Source organism: Pyrgilauda ruficollis, unplaced genomic scaffold (assembly GCF_017590135.1).
Source record: "Pyrgilauda ruficollis isolate IOZ18807 unplaced genomic scaffold, ASM1759013v1 scaffold6, whole genome shotgun sequence".
Classification (NCBI taxonomy): domain Eukaryota; kingdom Metazoa; phylum Chordata; class Aves; order Passeriformes; family Passeridae; genus Pyrgilauda; species Pyrgilauda ruficollis.
The window spans coordinates 9,134,449-9,150,389 of NW_024527710.1; the positions used below are offsets into that span (position 1 = coordinate 9,134,449).

The 15,941-nt window shown below is 50.6% G+C and overlaps 2 protein-coding genes across 10 annotated transcripts in view; one reads left to right on the top strand and one right to left on the bottom strand.

Moving 5' to 3' along the window:
* Window positions 1-12: 12 nt before the first annotated feature.
* Window positions 13-15,941, top strand: part of ST3GAL3 (ST3 beta-galactoside alpha-2,3-sialyltransferase 3) — a 187,325-nt gene continuing 171,396 nt past the window's right edge. For 4 of the 8 annotated variants that reach the window (XM_041483427.1, XM_041483429.1, XM_041483430.1 and 1 more), the window contains exons 1-2: window positions 13-9,697; window positions 15,150-15,294. In XM_041483427.1, coding sequence (XP_041339361.1) covers window positions 15,180-15,294 — 115 coding nt within the window. In that variant the 5' untranslated portion in view covers window positions 13-9,697; window positions 15,150-15,179. Of the gene's footprint in view, window positions 9,698-14,853; window positions 14,909-15,140; window positions 15,295-15,941 lie in introns of those variants that run through there. The other 4 variants (XM_041483432.1, XM_041483435.1, XM_041483428.1 and 1 more) reach the window with 3 other exon arrangements.
* Window positions 9,704-14,503, bottom strand: LOC121362162. Of its 2 annotated transcripts, none has more exons than XM_041483439.1 (2): window positions 12,219-14,503; window positions 9,704-11,152 (listed from the first exon to the last, which is right to left on the bottom strand). In XM_041483439.1, the coding sequence occupies exon 1, from the start codon at window positions 14,494-14,496 to the stop codon at window positions 13,582-13,584; it is 915 nt and encodes a 304-aa protein (XP_041339373.1). In that variant the 5' UTR covers window positions 14,497-14,503; the 3' UTR covers window positions 9,704-11,152; window positions 12,219-13,581. The 2 variants fall into 2 exon arrangements, with proteins under 2 accessions (XP_041339373.1, XP_041339372.1); XM_041483438.1 differs by having other exon boundaries at window positions 9,704-10,754; window positions 10,841-14,503.

The following is a 15,941-nucleotide window of genomic DNA, read 5'->3' on the forward strand; positions in this document are numbered from 1 at the left end:
ACAGATTCTGAAAGGAGATAATGAGAGTTTTTTTTGTGGTTTTTGGTTTGTTTTGGTTTTGAGTTTTTTTCCTTTTATCATGTCCAAAACCCCTGGTCTCAGGGTATTAAATGGCTTTCTGATGAATGGGATAGTTGGCTTGATAAAACCAGGCCTGTTAAGACCTGAGTCTGGTAGCTGCAGTTAATCCAGTCCAGGCAATAGAAATGAAACAGTACTTTGACATCTGAGTTTGTGTATAAGCCTCTGAAGTGATGTGCTGTGAGCAAATGTGGAGAAGAGCTGGCAGGGCCTTAAAAAACTTGCCTCTGTTCTGTCAGAGTTAATTTGGTATTAACCTCTCATAGAATGAACACTACCTGTGTGTAACTGAGAAATATACTCCTTGTCACAATCTGCCACTCTCCCTCCAGGGAAAAGGTGCCTGCATTCAGTCTTTGTCCCCAAACTGCTGTAGAGCTTAAATTCACCTTTTAGGTGTCAGATGCTATACTAGCTGTGCTGCAAACACATAGCTCAACAGCTTCATCCTAAAATGATGACCTAGTAGGAAACAGCTGGATTTGTTTGGTATGGTGTTCTTGGGGTTGGTTCTTGGAGCTGCTCTGTGCAGGGCCAAGAGATGGATTTTATTGATTTTTGTGTGTCCTTTCCAACTCAATATATTCTGTTGTTCACCTGCAGCAGTTTTTGCCACTCACCTCTGACAGTATTCAGTGACTTTCAGGAGCTCCTATGCTTAGTGTTTGTTCTGGAACAGGAGCTTTGTTATCTGTTGCTGGCATGTTTTCTGCAGGTGCCAGATTTGCTCTTGTTGACAGTTGCACAGTTGACTGCACTGTGTTGGAAACTGCTGCCATCCTGCACTCTGAGACAAAGGGCCTTCCCAATTTTCCTTTCAGTTCTTGTGCTGCATCATTCAAATGTGAGCACACTGCTAACTGCTGCAGGGACTAAACTGTGTTCTCTCTGAACTTAAGATCAGTGACCCTGATGTTTGAGGGGTCTTTATGATCTGACTTTGCAAATGCAATTTGGTTTATGGCTTAAAGTGTAACACATAGCAGTAAAAGCTCTGTACAGAGCAGCTGTCTCAAAAGTACATAGGCTTTCCATTACCAAGACTTTTATCATGTCTGATAATTTTCTTCAGTGGTTTTGGCTTTTTTGGAAGAGAGTTTATCCTTTTTACAGCATCATTCCAGTGAGGGTGAGGGGCTGCCAGATTATCAGCTAATCAGGTGTTTCTTGAGCATGTTCAGTACAAAATCATGCTCAGTGTGTGCTCTGATGGCCCTTTGTTGGGTCCATTGCATGTGGTGCTGCAGTCACTAGACCTCTTCACTTTTCATGAAGCTTCCATCTGTGACTGGTTCAGGTTGGACCCATGAGGAGAAATTTTTGTATAAACAAATAGTGGCTTGCCTTTAATTCAAGATGAGCTTCACAAATCAGTGATAACTTTTCATAAGATTTTAAAAGGTGACTGTATTCTTTGTAAAGCATCTGATTGCAGTAATGTTTCTGCCTGTGGCTGGACTTGTAGGAGACTTCTGTCAGCAGACTTCTCAGATGACCAGAGGCAATACTGTCAGTAGTAGGACCCATTCTCCTTGCTTCTTCTCTCTCTTTATGGTGTTTTTAGCTGGGTTGAGTTGATTCTGCACTGTTTGAGGAGCATAGTGACATATCCTAAGGCTTCCAATGCATCTCTGTTCTTCCATTTTTTAACTGGGCTCCTGTTGTCTGACATGTCTGCAGTTGTGCTTGTTTTCTAATGAAACATGGGGTGAAATCAAGACTGGTAGCCTGTATATTGTTTTCAGTTTCCTCAAGAAATAAATCTAGTTTCAAAAAAGACAATCTCTAAACTAATTTAAGAACTAAAGCAACGGGACTTGGAAATTCTCATCATGCTTCTCATTTTTCTATTAGCATTATTCTTTTCTAATATTCATCTCCTTAATGCTTATCTAGTGAGTTCTTGGGGGTCTTTCAGAGACCTAAGTGGAGTTCTGTTATTTAAGGACTGAGTCTGGCTTGGCTGTTTAACTAGAACAGGGATGGAACCACAGAATCATCTCTCCTCATTGAAACACAGAACTGAGACATCTGCAGCAAGGACTGAGTTGCCTTAGGTTCCCTTTGTAGCTGAGAGTGCAAGAAGAGGACTCGTCAGAAAATCTTACCTGGGCGCAGTCTCAGACACCTCTGTTCTTTACTTTGGTGCTGACTCTTGAACTTCACAGTGCTAGTTAAGACCTGCTGAATTGGCAGTCAGAGAAAGGAGATTCTTCTGCTTTAGCTCAGGGATTTTTGTTACTGATACACCAAGTGTATCAGTAACCTTGAGGAATTTGCTTATTGTAGTGTTATTTCTGCTCATATCTTTGAGACCTAATGTGCCAAGTATCCCTGTAGCCAGCTTTTGTAGTTTAGGGAAAATGATAGTGGCTCCTTTTCCCTGACAAATTTGTAGATACTACACAAAACCTGTCAGTGTGGACATTTAGATTAGGGTAAAGTGTGTAGTATTCTCAGCTGAACATGGACAATATTGTTGTATTGCTTCAAGTCAAAATAAGCCTCTTTCCTCTTTTCCCATAATCAGTCTTAATTTTTCCACATTGCTGTTAGAGCTGTTGAACAGCTTTAGATTTCTCCCTTGGATGAATGAAGAGCACAACATTCCAGGTGGCGTTTGTTGCTTGGTTCCAGTAATGAGCATAGCTGAGGGTGTGTATCTGCAGTTTCCTTTGACCTCACCAGAATGGTCTCCAGAGGAATGGGAAACATTCACCTGATTGCCATCTTTTCATGAAGCTCTGGCAGATACATGCACAAGCACTGCCATAGCCTCCTTGGTGCAGCATGAGTAATGTGACAACGCCAGTATCAAAACAGTTCTGACAGCACTTAGCAAATGAGGGAAGTGTGTGGGAGGGTACTGGAAAAAGATTTAAATGGTATAGTATGCATGTTAATTTTGAAACAAAACTGAGTAAGGTAGGAGAGCCTCAGAAGAGGTGTCTTTGGCCTGGAATTTTGCATTTAGGAAACGTTCTCACTGTTATGAATGGTTCTAGTGGCTATGAACACCTTCAGTACATGATGTAGGAGAGAAATTAAACAGGCCTGCTGCCTGTGCTCTTGTACCTCCCATGAGTTACTGCCTGGCAGCGTGGGCTCGTCATGCTGCCCAACACCCCAGGAACTGGGATGCTCTCACCGTTATCCACACTGCTGGCTGAAGGAAGAGCTGCCTCCTCACAGGCTGTAGGCAAGGTGGGTGGCTGGTTTTCATACCCAGGCTGAGGTCCTCCATATGGAGTAGGAGCAAACCTGTCTTTACAGCCCAACAAGTATGCTATAGACCAAAGCAAACTACTTCAAGAAGCACAGTGACTCAATCCCGCAGTCTTGCTGAATGTAGGGAGGCATGGCAGTGTGCTGTACCCATGGACCTCCAGAAACACTTCAGACATGGGGATCAGATGGTTGTGAATGAAGTGATATTAGTTCATATGCTCGGACTCTCATTTCCTCAAATGCAACTTTTACCTAATTTCTGCAAGTTTTGGGCTAATTTTCTTGCCTATCCTTGCAGCAGGGGTTAACTCAAACTTCCTTCCTAATAGCTCCAAGCAATTAAAAAGAAATTATAGTGTCTTGGGTGCAGGATATGGATGCCTTTAGTGTGGGTGGTGGGTGCTGATGGGCTGCAGGTACAGAGGAGCAGTTAAGTTGCAGACAGTTCCATGGAAAACAGGAGTGATGTGATACAGGAGAGCAAGGAAACTGGTGATGGGGAGCGGCTACACCGAAGGGCTAAGCAGCCCATGTGGTTTGGAACTGTTTGCCTGTGGTGGATGGCTGCCCAGGCTACTTGGCTCTGCAGCAGGAACACAGCTTTGCTTGTCCAGGCCCAGCAGAGCCAGGGCAGGATGAAGAGAGCAGTTGTGTTGGCAGCCAGAGATGGGTCTGTCCTGAGTCCTCTCTGGCCCTCCCAGTTCCAGCTGGATAGATGTTTCCAAACACCGTTTAACAGCTGGTGTCCACAGGGACTGCAGAAGTGTAAATACTCATATTCTGCCATTCTCTCTTTCATGTGTAGAGGTAGCACAGGGCAGCCTGTTTGGACCCTCAGCAGTCCACACAGTGGGGCTGGAGCCAACCGTGCTCTTGTTGGTTGGAGGGTGACTCCTGTGGGAGCAGAGGTCTGCAGTGCTGTCACCAGGAGGGAGACCCCCAGCTTGGGCCCTCAGCACTGTGCAGAGCCTGGCAAAGGGAAAGGACAGAAAAAGAGATCTTGGCTCTTCTCCCTCCCCAGTCGAAGCGGGTGAGGGGCTGCCAAGGGCTTTGCAGCAGGGAGAAGAAAGACAGCGTTCATGGGAGCTGCGTGACTCCGAGCTGGTGGGCTGGGAGCCAGGCACGTCAGCACCTGATGGGCCAGCACAGGAAGAAGGGCTTCTTGCTCCTCACACCTCACCTTCTCCAGAGGAGCCCTTTCAAGGGGTCCCAGCCCACTGTAGTGAGGTCTCTCCTGCCCCACTGCCCTGCCTGTTCTGGGCTGGACTGTTGACTGTGTGGGGCATTGCACTGGTGTGCTGGGGAGGTCTTTCCCCAGGAGCCTGCTTTGTTCACTGCTACCCTGGACCACTTTGGCTGAGACAGCTGCCCAGGATCCCTCCTGCCTGCCTGTGTCCTCCACTCTGTCGTCTTGTAAGGGTAGATTTGGGGGACCTGGATCAGTCCTTTGGCCATCTGTGCAGACTCTGCAAAGAAGCAGCCTCCAGTTGTGCACTGGCTATATGGAGGCTGCACAGATTATTCCCAGAGAGTGCAGGACTAGGGCTGCGGGGGTGATCCTGGGGGCTGGACAGTCATCACCTCTCACAGTAGATCCCTGCCCCCCTGCCCCTTCTTCAGGCAGGCTGGAGCCTGCCTAGAGAATCCTTCCTCCTGAAGCCACTGGACAGAAGAGCCCTTGTGCAGCCTTTTTGGAGAGGTGCCTGGTACCTGCTGAGGCAGACTTTCCACTTCCCAGTGAACAGATGCCTGGCTATGGCTGGGCCATATGGTGTTTTGGACTCACTGCTCTCCCAGCACAACCTTTCCTCCAGCCCTACAAGCAGGTGAGATTGCTCAGGGCTCTGATCCCTGGTGACAGCTCCCTGCAGGCTGTGGGAGCTGCCAACAGTCTGGTGCAGAGAGAGGTGACAGGTCTGTGCTTGGAGCGTGTGCCTCTGGGAAGTGCCACCCAGTCAGTGTGGCCTTGATGCTGGGTCACCGTTGCAGGAGAGGTTTGGTTGTGCAGGGGGCTTGCCCTGCTGGCCCGGGATCTGAGGAAACCACACCATACGGTGAGGGTGAGTAAATAGCACTTCAGGTTTGTGGTCAAGGATGATTGTGACATCCTGGGGGCACCTCTGAGGCTGGGATGAAATCAGACTGCCTGTCAGCCAAGAGTCTATATCAGAGCCAGAATCTCTGGCGCTGGCTTCATGATCTTATCCTTTAAACCATTCCTGCAGGAGCTGCTACATCCTTCCTGACTTCTCCAGCAGTCTCTGCTGCTTTTCCCACTTAGTCAAGTTTATTGGGTGAGCGATTGCCTGAGGCTCAGCGTCAGCAGCTGTGCTCACTGTCAGGCCATGTGGATTTGGGATGGGAAGGGAGGAGCTGGCAGCTTTGCCCTTTGGCAGCATGTTGCAGGGTACAAAGCCAGCCAGCCCTCTTGCCAAACTGTAAATTTGCCCCTTGCTCTTGTGCTTCTCTGGCTTTTTCTGTGGGCTGAGGGTTCATCCCACTCATGCTGTGGCTGCTCTGCTAACTTGTCCTTCAGCTCCCTGTGCCCTTATGCTTGCATACATAGTGCTGTCAGCTCAGCTGCCTGGGTGCACTTCTAACTCATCACGTGCTGCCTGGGCAGCTCCCCATTTCATTACTCTTAGGAGTTCATGGCATAGGGCTGTGAAACTATACCCCTCTTCTCCACCCTGCTCAGTCCCATGCATCCAGGAGGGACAAAGCCTATGGAGCTCTCTGCCCTGACCAGGAGAACCCTAGCAGTATGCTGTGCCTGGCTGGGATGCTGTATGCCATGGTCTGTCCCTGGCACCTCTCTCCTATGGAGATTTCTGCAGCACAAAACAGGATCTCAAGATCCTGTGCCAGTGCAGGGCAGAGGAGCTGGTGCTTCCCCAGGCATTCTGGCAGGGACCAGCCATTTCCATCTGCATAATGGAGACTGTAGCACAGCCACCATCAACCCACTCTGGGATATTTTTAGGCCTGGCTGTGCTGACGAGGGAGAGATGACAGGCTCACTCCACATCCAGACCATGCAATGCCTCTCCCAGCTGCAGCCACCTGGTGCAATGGAGAAGTGTGGGCTGTTCCCCCAGGGAAGGCAGCACTCACTGGGTGCTGTGGCTCTGGGCTGGCTGGGAGCAGCTACTGGTGCTCGGGGGGATTGAGGTGTTTCAGTAGCACCCTTCTGTCTGTGTCCCCTGCCTGTGGCTGGCAGCTGCCTCTTCATGGCTGCTATTAGCCCACATCCTGCCAGCAAACAGAGCACCCAGAGGCCTTTCCCCCTAGCTACTCTAACTCCCTGTTATGAAAAGCAGCTGCAAGAATGCACAGGTTGTCACAAATGCTGAATCTCCAAAACCAAGCATATTCATGTCCCTCAGCAGAGCACAAACCTTTGGCCACATCCTGCATCACAGGGGTCAGGGCAGTGCAAATTGAGCTCTCAGCCCCTGCACCCTCTCACACAGCTCCTATGGCCAGTGCCATGCTGGGTGGTTCCTCTCCTTTCTTCCTTTTCCCTAGAGGGAGCAGATAAGCCTCAGCACCCAGGAGTGGGGAAGAAAGGCACTGGAACATGGCAGGGCTACCTCAGCCAGCAGCTACCCTGCCAACCCAGTGCCCCAGGCCAGGCAGCTGTTCTCATGACCAACAGGGAAGTACCTCCACCAGCAGCACCAGCACTTCCTCCCACCACCTTCCCAGTGACTGGCAGCATTTGAGATGCCTGGTGCTTTCCCTTCCTCTTCCCTCTCCTTGCCCTTGATACTTCCCATCTCCTTGATCCCTTTCCTGAGCATCATGCTTGCCCTTGTCTCAGATGTGTAGGAGGTGGGATGCTTCAAGAGCATCTCTCTGGGCTTATGGCTCTGCACCCTGGGAGATGTTGATGTCCCTTGGTGCATCACAGGGTTTTCAGAGGGGCAGTCACCCACAGAGGTGCAGCCTGTAGCTCTGCAGCCAGGACATGCCCTGGGAGTTGCTTACCAAAGGCAGCGTTGCTGACCATTTCCTTTGGGCACCTGGGGAAGAGATCAGAGTGACACAAATGGGGGAGGTTTGTAAACCTGAAGTGGACATTGGCTCAGGCACTTGTGCTGCTGTGCTTATGCTGTGGGTCATCAGCTCACTTCGGTATGTATGAAAGAGACAGGTATGAGTAACAGTTCGTTGCTGTGTTGTATGAAGGTTGCTGGTGCATTACTTGGCTTCAGAGGCTCCAGTTCACCATGGAGCAATGGAGAGGAGGCTCAGGCTGAACAGGATGAAAAGAGGAGGCTATGGCTAGTGGCCCCGTCACCATAGCAGGCCAGCTGAAGGTACACAAGGGATTGCTGCAGTGCAAGTAATTAAGTACTAAAGCTCCAGGCTGGAAATTACGCATTCCCTGGGTCAAGGGCTGGCAATGAGTGCTGCTGCAGGTAATGTAATGCTACAGAGCCAGCTCAGGCTGTTGTACCTGTTTTTAGAAAGACATGTGCATGAACTGGAAGAGCAGGTGAACAAAACTGTCCTCAGGCAGAGCCCTCCGCAGCTTCTCCACTGCCTTCTCTGGCTTGCAGAAAGGAGTCCTGGCCTCCTTTTTGCTGCTGGAGCTCTGTGGACAGGAGATCAGGAGGGGTGCTTACAGGTCAGGGCAATACAGCAAGCACATCCATCCAGCATCTCTTCTTCATGCCTGAGCCACCGATGTTAAAAAATTTAAGCTGAGACCTTAAACTTGTTGAGACCTAGTTGAGATCTAAACTTATTTTGCAAGCTGCTTCATGGTAAGGATGGCTGCCTCTGCAACCTTCAGTGACTCTGCCGTACTTAATTCCAGGCTTCAGTTTTTTCCATCTTCAACTTCTCACCTTTGGCTTCTGCCCTTCCTTCTGCCCATACCAGTACTCTGCTCCTTCTGGCAGTGATGAGACCCTTTCCTGGGGCAGTGAAGTACCTTGTACTCCTCACATCCTATGCAGCCTTATTTGTCACATTTCCAACCCTTAGCTCCTTTTTTGTGGTGGTGTTCCTGCTCCTTGGGATTTCTGTGCCTGTTCTGAAGTTTGGATAGCTGGACCAGACATCAAGTTGGCTTTGCCAGAGCTGTAGCTCTGCTTGCAAATCCTCTCCATGCCCCTCTGACTCACGGCCCTCAGAGCCAAGGTACTGTGCTGCAGGCTCATGGCAACAGTCATGTGTGGGGACAGCTCTTTTGCAGCTTTTTTCCTTAATTTTGCCTCCCACCCTCACTTTCAGGGAGATTCTCTATCCTGCAGTACAGCCTGTCTTCTCTATTCCCAAGAACCTTCCTTTGCAGCCCATCACTGGGCTGGGGGCTGTTATAATTTTCCCAGGGCATTCAGCTCATGCTGTAGCAGCAAGCAGCGTGCAGTGTTTTATCAGTCCCAAAAGTAAGCCTTCATCTTGTCATCCAGATTACTGATATTAAGACGTATTAAATGGCACTGGACCAGAGGTCACTGGGGGTCTAAGTAGGCTTCCTGTTGTTGATGTCTCCCCATTAAGCCTTGGCTCGCTGACAGATCTCAGAATGTAGCTGTTAATATGCATAGTTGTTAATCTACTTGAGTCTTATTAATTCTTTATAATGCATACTTTTAATTAAAATCCTACAGCATTATTGAAAGCAGTGGAGAGGCAAAGTGTTCTCTATAAATGCTCCTACTCTCAGCACCCAGAACTTTCCTTTTGCCCAGGAAGGAGTTTCTCTGTGTAACAGCCTCAGGATGCCTTTAGCTGTGCTTTCACTTACTCAGTGGCAGTCTGGGGCTCTCTGCCATTTCTCTGCCCATTGCCTTGACCCTTTCGATTCTGCTGGCTTCCTACCAGCTGACCATTCGTTAAAAATTAACACATATGTTTGGGAGAGTCTCTGATTAAATCATCAAATTGTTTGCAAATTACTTGGGCCTGTAGCATGAGTGTGGCTGGTATGGGGAGCTGCGACCTTTTCTTGTGCCACTGCTTTGCTGAATTCCCTCCTCTCTGTGACAGCACATGAGATGGAGTCACTCCTGCCATTCCTGTTTGAGAGGAGGCAGTGGCTGGATGGTGCCTGCCTGCCTCACCTGACTCTTCCAGCTGCTTTTATGGTATGAAAGGGGATGGGGTAATGCCTGTTTGGAGAGCTCAAGATGAACCCATTGAGGTTCATGGCCATCACAGTTCTAAGTGTCTCAGAAATTCAAGTTTATTCAGCAATCATCTCAGAAACTCAAGGACAGCACTCCTGGCTTCAGAGAGGCAGCATGGCCACAGCTGGAACTGGGCTCATTCAACATTCCTGCAGCACTGGCATGAAGAAATGCACTGTGATATCCAGTGATGGCTGAGCAAGACTGGGCTGAGCAAGACTCCGTATTTCCCTCTCAGATCTCAGGTAGGCTTCACTGGGGAGGCTGCTGGGGGGAAGGTTATTTTAGCTGGTTTCTTAAGGAGTAGAATTAAAGTGGGAACCTTCACCTAGCCTATTATTTTTAAGAGGCTGTGTTAATGGTGTGCAGCCTGGTAACTAGTCAGTGCACAGATTCTACAGTGACCATTGTCATTCTGGACAGAATGGGTAAAATATTAACAGGCATTGCAAAATATTTCCTAGACAGTCAAACCAGCCTGCATGCCAGCAGGCATTGCTTGGTTCTGTGCTCTCCTCTCTTTCACAGTGCAGTAACCTACTAGGAGCAGGACATTTGCTCCTGAACAGCTCACCAGGGCTTAGCAAATCTTCCTAAGGCCTGCCAAGCTCAGCTCCCTAAGCCCCCCCAAATGTGGCAACTATGACATCCATGATTCTAGGACAAGGGAGCAAGTGAGGGAGGTGTGTGGGAGTGGAGGTGTCTCCAACCAGCAAACTCCTTTCATCAGTTCCTGGATGTGCAGCTGTGATACAAGTGGTTCTAACCTGCCAGCAGGGGGTCTGGAAAAGATTCAAGAGGATCCTGCCTGAATCCTTATCCTGATGCTATGGTAGAAAGGACTAATGCAGCCCTTTAAGACAGAAAGTAGGAAAAGCAGATTAAATCCCTGTGTCAAAGCATTAGGGAGGCTCAATGTGGGATTCTGTATCTTGAAAAGGATTCAGGAAAATCAGAGAGGCTCTATAGAGCAGAAACACAAAAAATGGCTTGAGGGTGGGAGGAAAAGCCTGGCAGAAAGAGAATTAAGCGACTCAGTATATTTAGCTTTTCAGAAAGACGGATGAGAGGGGGTTTGCTTGCAGCATATGTGTAGTGTCACAAAGAGAAAATGCCAGGCTCTGAAAGGCTCTTTAATCAAGCAGAAGGCAGAATAAAATGGTATGTCTGCAAGCTGAAGCCAGACACAGGGAGGTGGGATGCTCTTCTGAACGTGACGGTCAGGGACTCCTGAAACAGACCCAGAAAAGTGGGAGTCTTCAATGCTTGTCTTCAGTTCAAGCCTACCTCCTCTCTTGGAAACTATGAGTGAACCAAACATAGTGTATTGGAATTACTGCAAGGAGATGAACTGCTGAGCAGGGTGCTGGCCAGGGGCTTGCACTCACACAACCGCCTGCCAGGTGGGACCATTGGGTCACGTCATCTGAGGAAGATCCTTGGAAAGCTGGTCCAGTCAGGCAGAGCACTTGGGGAGGCAATCAGGTAGGCCCCAGGTGTTTACCTGCTCCCAAAGTGGTAAGTGTGATTCTTTGCTGTTGAAAACATCTGGAGGGTGGCAGAATTTTTGAGCAAAGTTCAGATTGTTTTAACTTGTTTTGTGTGGGCCGGGTGCTGATGCTGTTTAACATACCTGTTCTTAGAGTAGCCAGAGCACCAGATATGTAAAGTGTTCTCCACAGCCTGATCACGTTCAGAGTCTGCATTTAAGAATAATACATAATGAGTGTGTGAGATGAAACAAGTTTGGTCAGAGAAATAAGAAAAACTACAAGTGTCTTACAGCCCAGATTGTGTTCCTTGAGCCTGTGCATCCACGTAGGTAATCTCTGTCTAGCCATTACTGAAAGAGATCTTTGGTGTGGTATATAGTGGTATGTAATTAATCATAAAATATTGCATTAATTTGTATTGGGTCTGATTTGATGACATTTAATTTGGGGAGAAGGATTACAGTGTGAGTATTAGAATAGTAATTTTTATGTGGTAAAGAAACAAAATGAGATTAGAAGTCTCTATGAAGGAAGCTTGAAGGCTGATGCGTGTATTTGGCATCTGATGCAGATAGTTACAGCCTAACTTAATTTACTGGTGGGAAAAGATGCTGCTCAGCATCTCCTCATGCACATGAGGGGAATTTGCAGAGCAATTCTGGCATACCTCAGGTGGGCTCCTTTCAAAAGAAGGGCTGAAGGAAGCTTTGCTTATGGTCATGCTGGCGTGTCCAAGTTATGCTTAGTCCAACACGAGTGTCTCTGCAGCAGTGATGCAGGAACACAGGGGTAGGACCCCTCACTGCCTGCTCCAAGCAGTGACCAGCCCTAACTGTTTTATGCTACCTGCTAATGCAGCCACCAGCTGTGCCCTCTGCCAGAGCCTTTTTTCTCCAGATCATGGCCAGTGCTGCTGTAGGAAATTCTCTGCAGACACACGGGTAGCTACAGGCTCAGCTGGTTTACTGCAAGTGTGTTTTGTTGAACAGGATGGGCTAGACCATTTGCCTGATCATTTGGTCAGTTTGGCTTTAAAAAGCTCCAGAGCATTCTGGAAAGCAGCACAGCAATATGATAGGATTTAATCAGACTTAATTATTCCCCTGCTGTCTATCTCCTAGCAACATCCAGCTTGACATCTGCCTGCGAATGAAATGTGTAAGCTAAGTAGAAACATGTTCAGACTAAAGTCCTGCTACTTGAATCAAATCACGCCACTAATCATTGCCTTAATTCATCTCATGGCCATCAAACAGCTGCCAGGCACTGTTACCTGATTTTCCAAGATGCACAGCGCTTGCCTTCTGAGTTTTTTCCAGGCTGGCAAGAAGGGTGACTTCATCCCTGGGCTCTTTGCAGCACACTGACACCTGATAACGGGGTTAGAGTTTCCTGAGTGACAAACACCGGCTCAGGAGCAAGACCCAGACTTGTCGCTATTTGGCTTTGTGCTGTAGGTCCCCGCTTATCTCATCACTGAAATCAGATCACCTGCTGTGCCCACACACCGCGGGGTTCAAATGCGGTACGGGGGCGGTTTAGGTGAAGCTTGGGGACAGCTGGAGCAGATGTGGCGCAGTGGCAGCAGGCAGCGCAGCAGCTCCATGTCACAGGGACAAGGGCGGTTGAGGCAGGGAGATGAGACCCAGCTTACGCAGATGGAGGGATGAAGAGGGGAAGAGAGGAGCAGGCATAAAGCAAGCGTTTGTAAAGTAAAACTGGGCTCCAGCCAGACATGATGTGGCACAGGAGTCGGTGGAGTTGCTGGAAGAAATGAGCCCGGTAGCAGAGCTGGGGCCATAGGAGGAGGCTGCCTGCACCAGCTCTGGCTGCCTGCCGTGAAGCTGGAGGGAAGGGAGCTGCCTCAGAGCAACGAGCATCCTGAGCAGGTCAGCCCTTTGAACTGGGGGATGATGGGGCAGCAGCCTGGGGGCAGATCTGCAGATGGACAGAGCTGCATGAATGTGGTCGTGTCCCCTCTCCACATACCTCCTCATGGTGATATTAGTACCAGTGATACCTAGGTGCTTGCATGAGTCTGTTGGTCTCCCGTGCTGTCTCTAGAAGATGTTGCTGGCATCCAAAAAACCTAATGGTGTATCAGTGGGACATGTGTCTCCCTTGTGTCTCTGCAGAGGAGCTTGGTAGCTCTGGAAGCCTGGCTGCGTGGGTGCCACACTAGCAACCAACTTGCACCGACTTCATTTGTGCAGAGCACAAAGTGGGGTTGCTGGCTGTGAAAATGGGGCTGGATGAGCCCCCACCAGCTCTCCCTGTGACCAGCAGGAACTTGGCCTTTTGTCACTGACTTTGTCAATAGTACTCAGCCAGCTCTGTGCTGTTCAAGGCAGTGTCTGCCATTCAACACTGGCACGTGGGCTCACCTCAGTGGGAGCTGCCACCATGCTGGGCAGGGAATCTTACTAAGATTCCCTTAAAATCACCTTTTGTTTTCCTTCTGTTATCAGTGACAAATGGAGGGTCACTGGGCTGATCACTAAAGATGGAGGTTTATTCCTCACCATGTCTTTCCTTTCCGATGACTTTCCCCTTCACGACTAATAATTTCCCTTTGTCATTCTATCCCTGAGAGGTATTAGATTAGAGTTTGTCACTTGCCCTCTGCCTAAGGAGCATTAGAGGGCTGTGGGGCCAGCAAGAACGAGGGCAACGCTGTGCGAAGATTGCGTTGCAGGCTGGTGCCAGTGCTGCTGTGCTCCCAGGGCAGCTGTGCCGTGAGAAGGTGGAGACTCTAACATACCGGGAAGCTGCACTGTCTGCGTGGCGTGAGCTGTGCTGTGCAGTGTGCTTGGTGTGGTCCAGCGGTGGAGGCTGTGCCACACCGGTGAGGTGGCGCAGAGCTGTGCAGGGGCTGGGCAGGACCTTGTTGGGTGTGCAGCGCTGGGAGGGCTTGCAGAAGCCAGCCGATAGTGTGAAGGCAGTGGCCGGACGGTGCAGCAGGGACAGGTGCTGTGGGGGGCAGTGACTGAAGCAAACCCAGGGCTGCGTTGCCGTGTCGTGGCTGCAGCTTGGCTGTGCGGAGCGGGGCAGGGCTGAGAGGCCATCGGAGCAGTGCTCGGCGGTCGGGCAGCGCAGCACCTGAAGGGAGGTGCAGCGCACTCAGTGCGGTGCCTGGAGGGCGGGCGGTGCCGTGTCACTGCAGGGCGCAGCGGCCGGCAGCAGCTGAGGTGCCTCAGCTGGCGGAAGGTGCTGCGCTGTGGGGTGACAATGCGGAGCCTCACAGCGGGTACAGTGCTGGCAGGGGCCACCCAGTGCCATACCTGGAGGCACCGCAGTGCTCTGGCGGCGTGACTGGGGAGCGGCGGCGGGATTTGGAGGAGGAGCGATGCCCGGCAGCGGCCGTGAGGGGGGAGCGGGCCCGGGCCGTTCAACGCGGCGCCACGGCCACGCGCTGATTCTGGGGGGCGCACTGCGCACGCGCACCGCCGCCCTGCCGCAGCGCTCCTCCGGCGGGGACCCCCTGCCCGCGCGCCATTGGCTGCGGACGCCTCCCGCGATTGGCCGGCTCGCGACCCCCCGCGCCGTCCCATTGGTGGGGGGCGGGCAGGGCCGCTCACAGCGGCTGGCGCGCCGAGCGGGGTCCGGCGGGGCGCGGCGCGGCGTAGCCCGTAGCGGAGCACGGCGAGGCGGGGGCAGCCCGGCGGTGGCGAAGCCGCTGCCCGTTCAAACCGGGCTCCAGCCGGCCGCTGGCAGCTGTCAGCTGGCGGACAGCTGCCGTCCTGCTCGGGCCCGGCAAGCCCCTCTCCCCAGGCGCCCGCACCTCCTGTAGGGCAGCGCGTCCCCGCAGCGCGGAGTGCCCGGGACTCCGCGGGGCTCCGGCCGGGACCAGCGCTGCGCCGGCCGCTCCCGCGGGACGCCCCGGCGCTGTGGGCTCGCTCTGTGGCGTGTCGGGAGGACGCGGTGCTCGCCAGGCCTCGGCGGGCAGGGCCGCGCTGGAGCCGGGTGTGTGAAGCGGGCAGGAGCGGGGCTGATGCTCTGTCACGGCGTGGCGGTGACCGCCGTGGCTGTGACGGCCAGAACGGGCTGTCTGGGGTGGTTCTTGTTCCGCTGGCATGCTCTGTGTTTGCTCATGCAGGAGCACGGTCTGGGATCTGTGCCTTATGGTGGGTATGGGGTTGCGCGTTTTGGAGGGGATGCCCGTTGGAGAAGGTGGCTCCAGCCTCAACCTGTTTTTCTTTCTCAGGTCATGTAGAAGAGCAGATTTAATGTGAAGATGGGACTCTTGGTGTTTATGCGTAACCTGCTGCTAGCCCTCTGCCTCTTTCTGGTACTGGGATTTCTGTACTATTCTGCTTGGAAGTTGCACCTTCTCAGATGGGAGGATTCAAGTAAGTAGGGGAACGGTGCAACTGTTTCTGGGCTTCCTAAAACCTCTGTTAAATAGTTGCAATAGTGGTGAGGTGGTTCTGATTTAGTAGTATTAGAGGGATGTGATTAAGCCCACTCAAATGCTAGAGCTTTTAGTATGCTTAAGGGGTCGAATTTGTGTCTACCTAATGCTCTTTATGGCTTTACTTTTATTACTGGGTACAAGAGCAGGTTCATGCTTCATAAATCTAGTTTTAGAGATCTCAGTTCCTGAATATTCTGTTACTTTATGATTCCTAATTGTCAAGTTAAAGAGTTTGTATGTTGAGGCTTTTATTTTCTGAATCCTTTGTGCATTTTAACATATCTAAGAAATGTTTGGTTTTTCCCTCTGGTGAATTTTGATTTCTTTCTGTAATCATATATGCTGGTTATCTCATCATCTTACTTTGTCCTTCAGAAATCCTCATCTTCCATTTGTCTTCCATGTTATTATCTGCCAACTATCTGTCATCTACAGGATGTCTTTCAACCTTTTTAAGTCCAAAGAGACATCTGACCTCATTGAATACAATCTGAGGATTGTACTGTGCAGTAAGGCCATAGAAGGTTACAGTTGCAATGAAATTAGGCTGAAGTTTGATTGCTCAGTTGCTGCTCTTATTTT

What these genes read in the sequence shown, in the direction of transcription:
- LOC121362162 (XM_041483439.1), bottom strand. Translation starts at nt 14,496, where the DNA reads ATGGGACGGCGCGGGGGGTCGCGAGCCGGCCAATCGCGGGAGGCGTCC.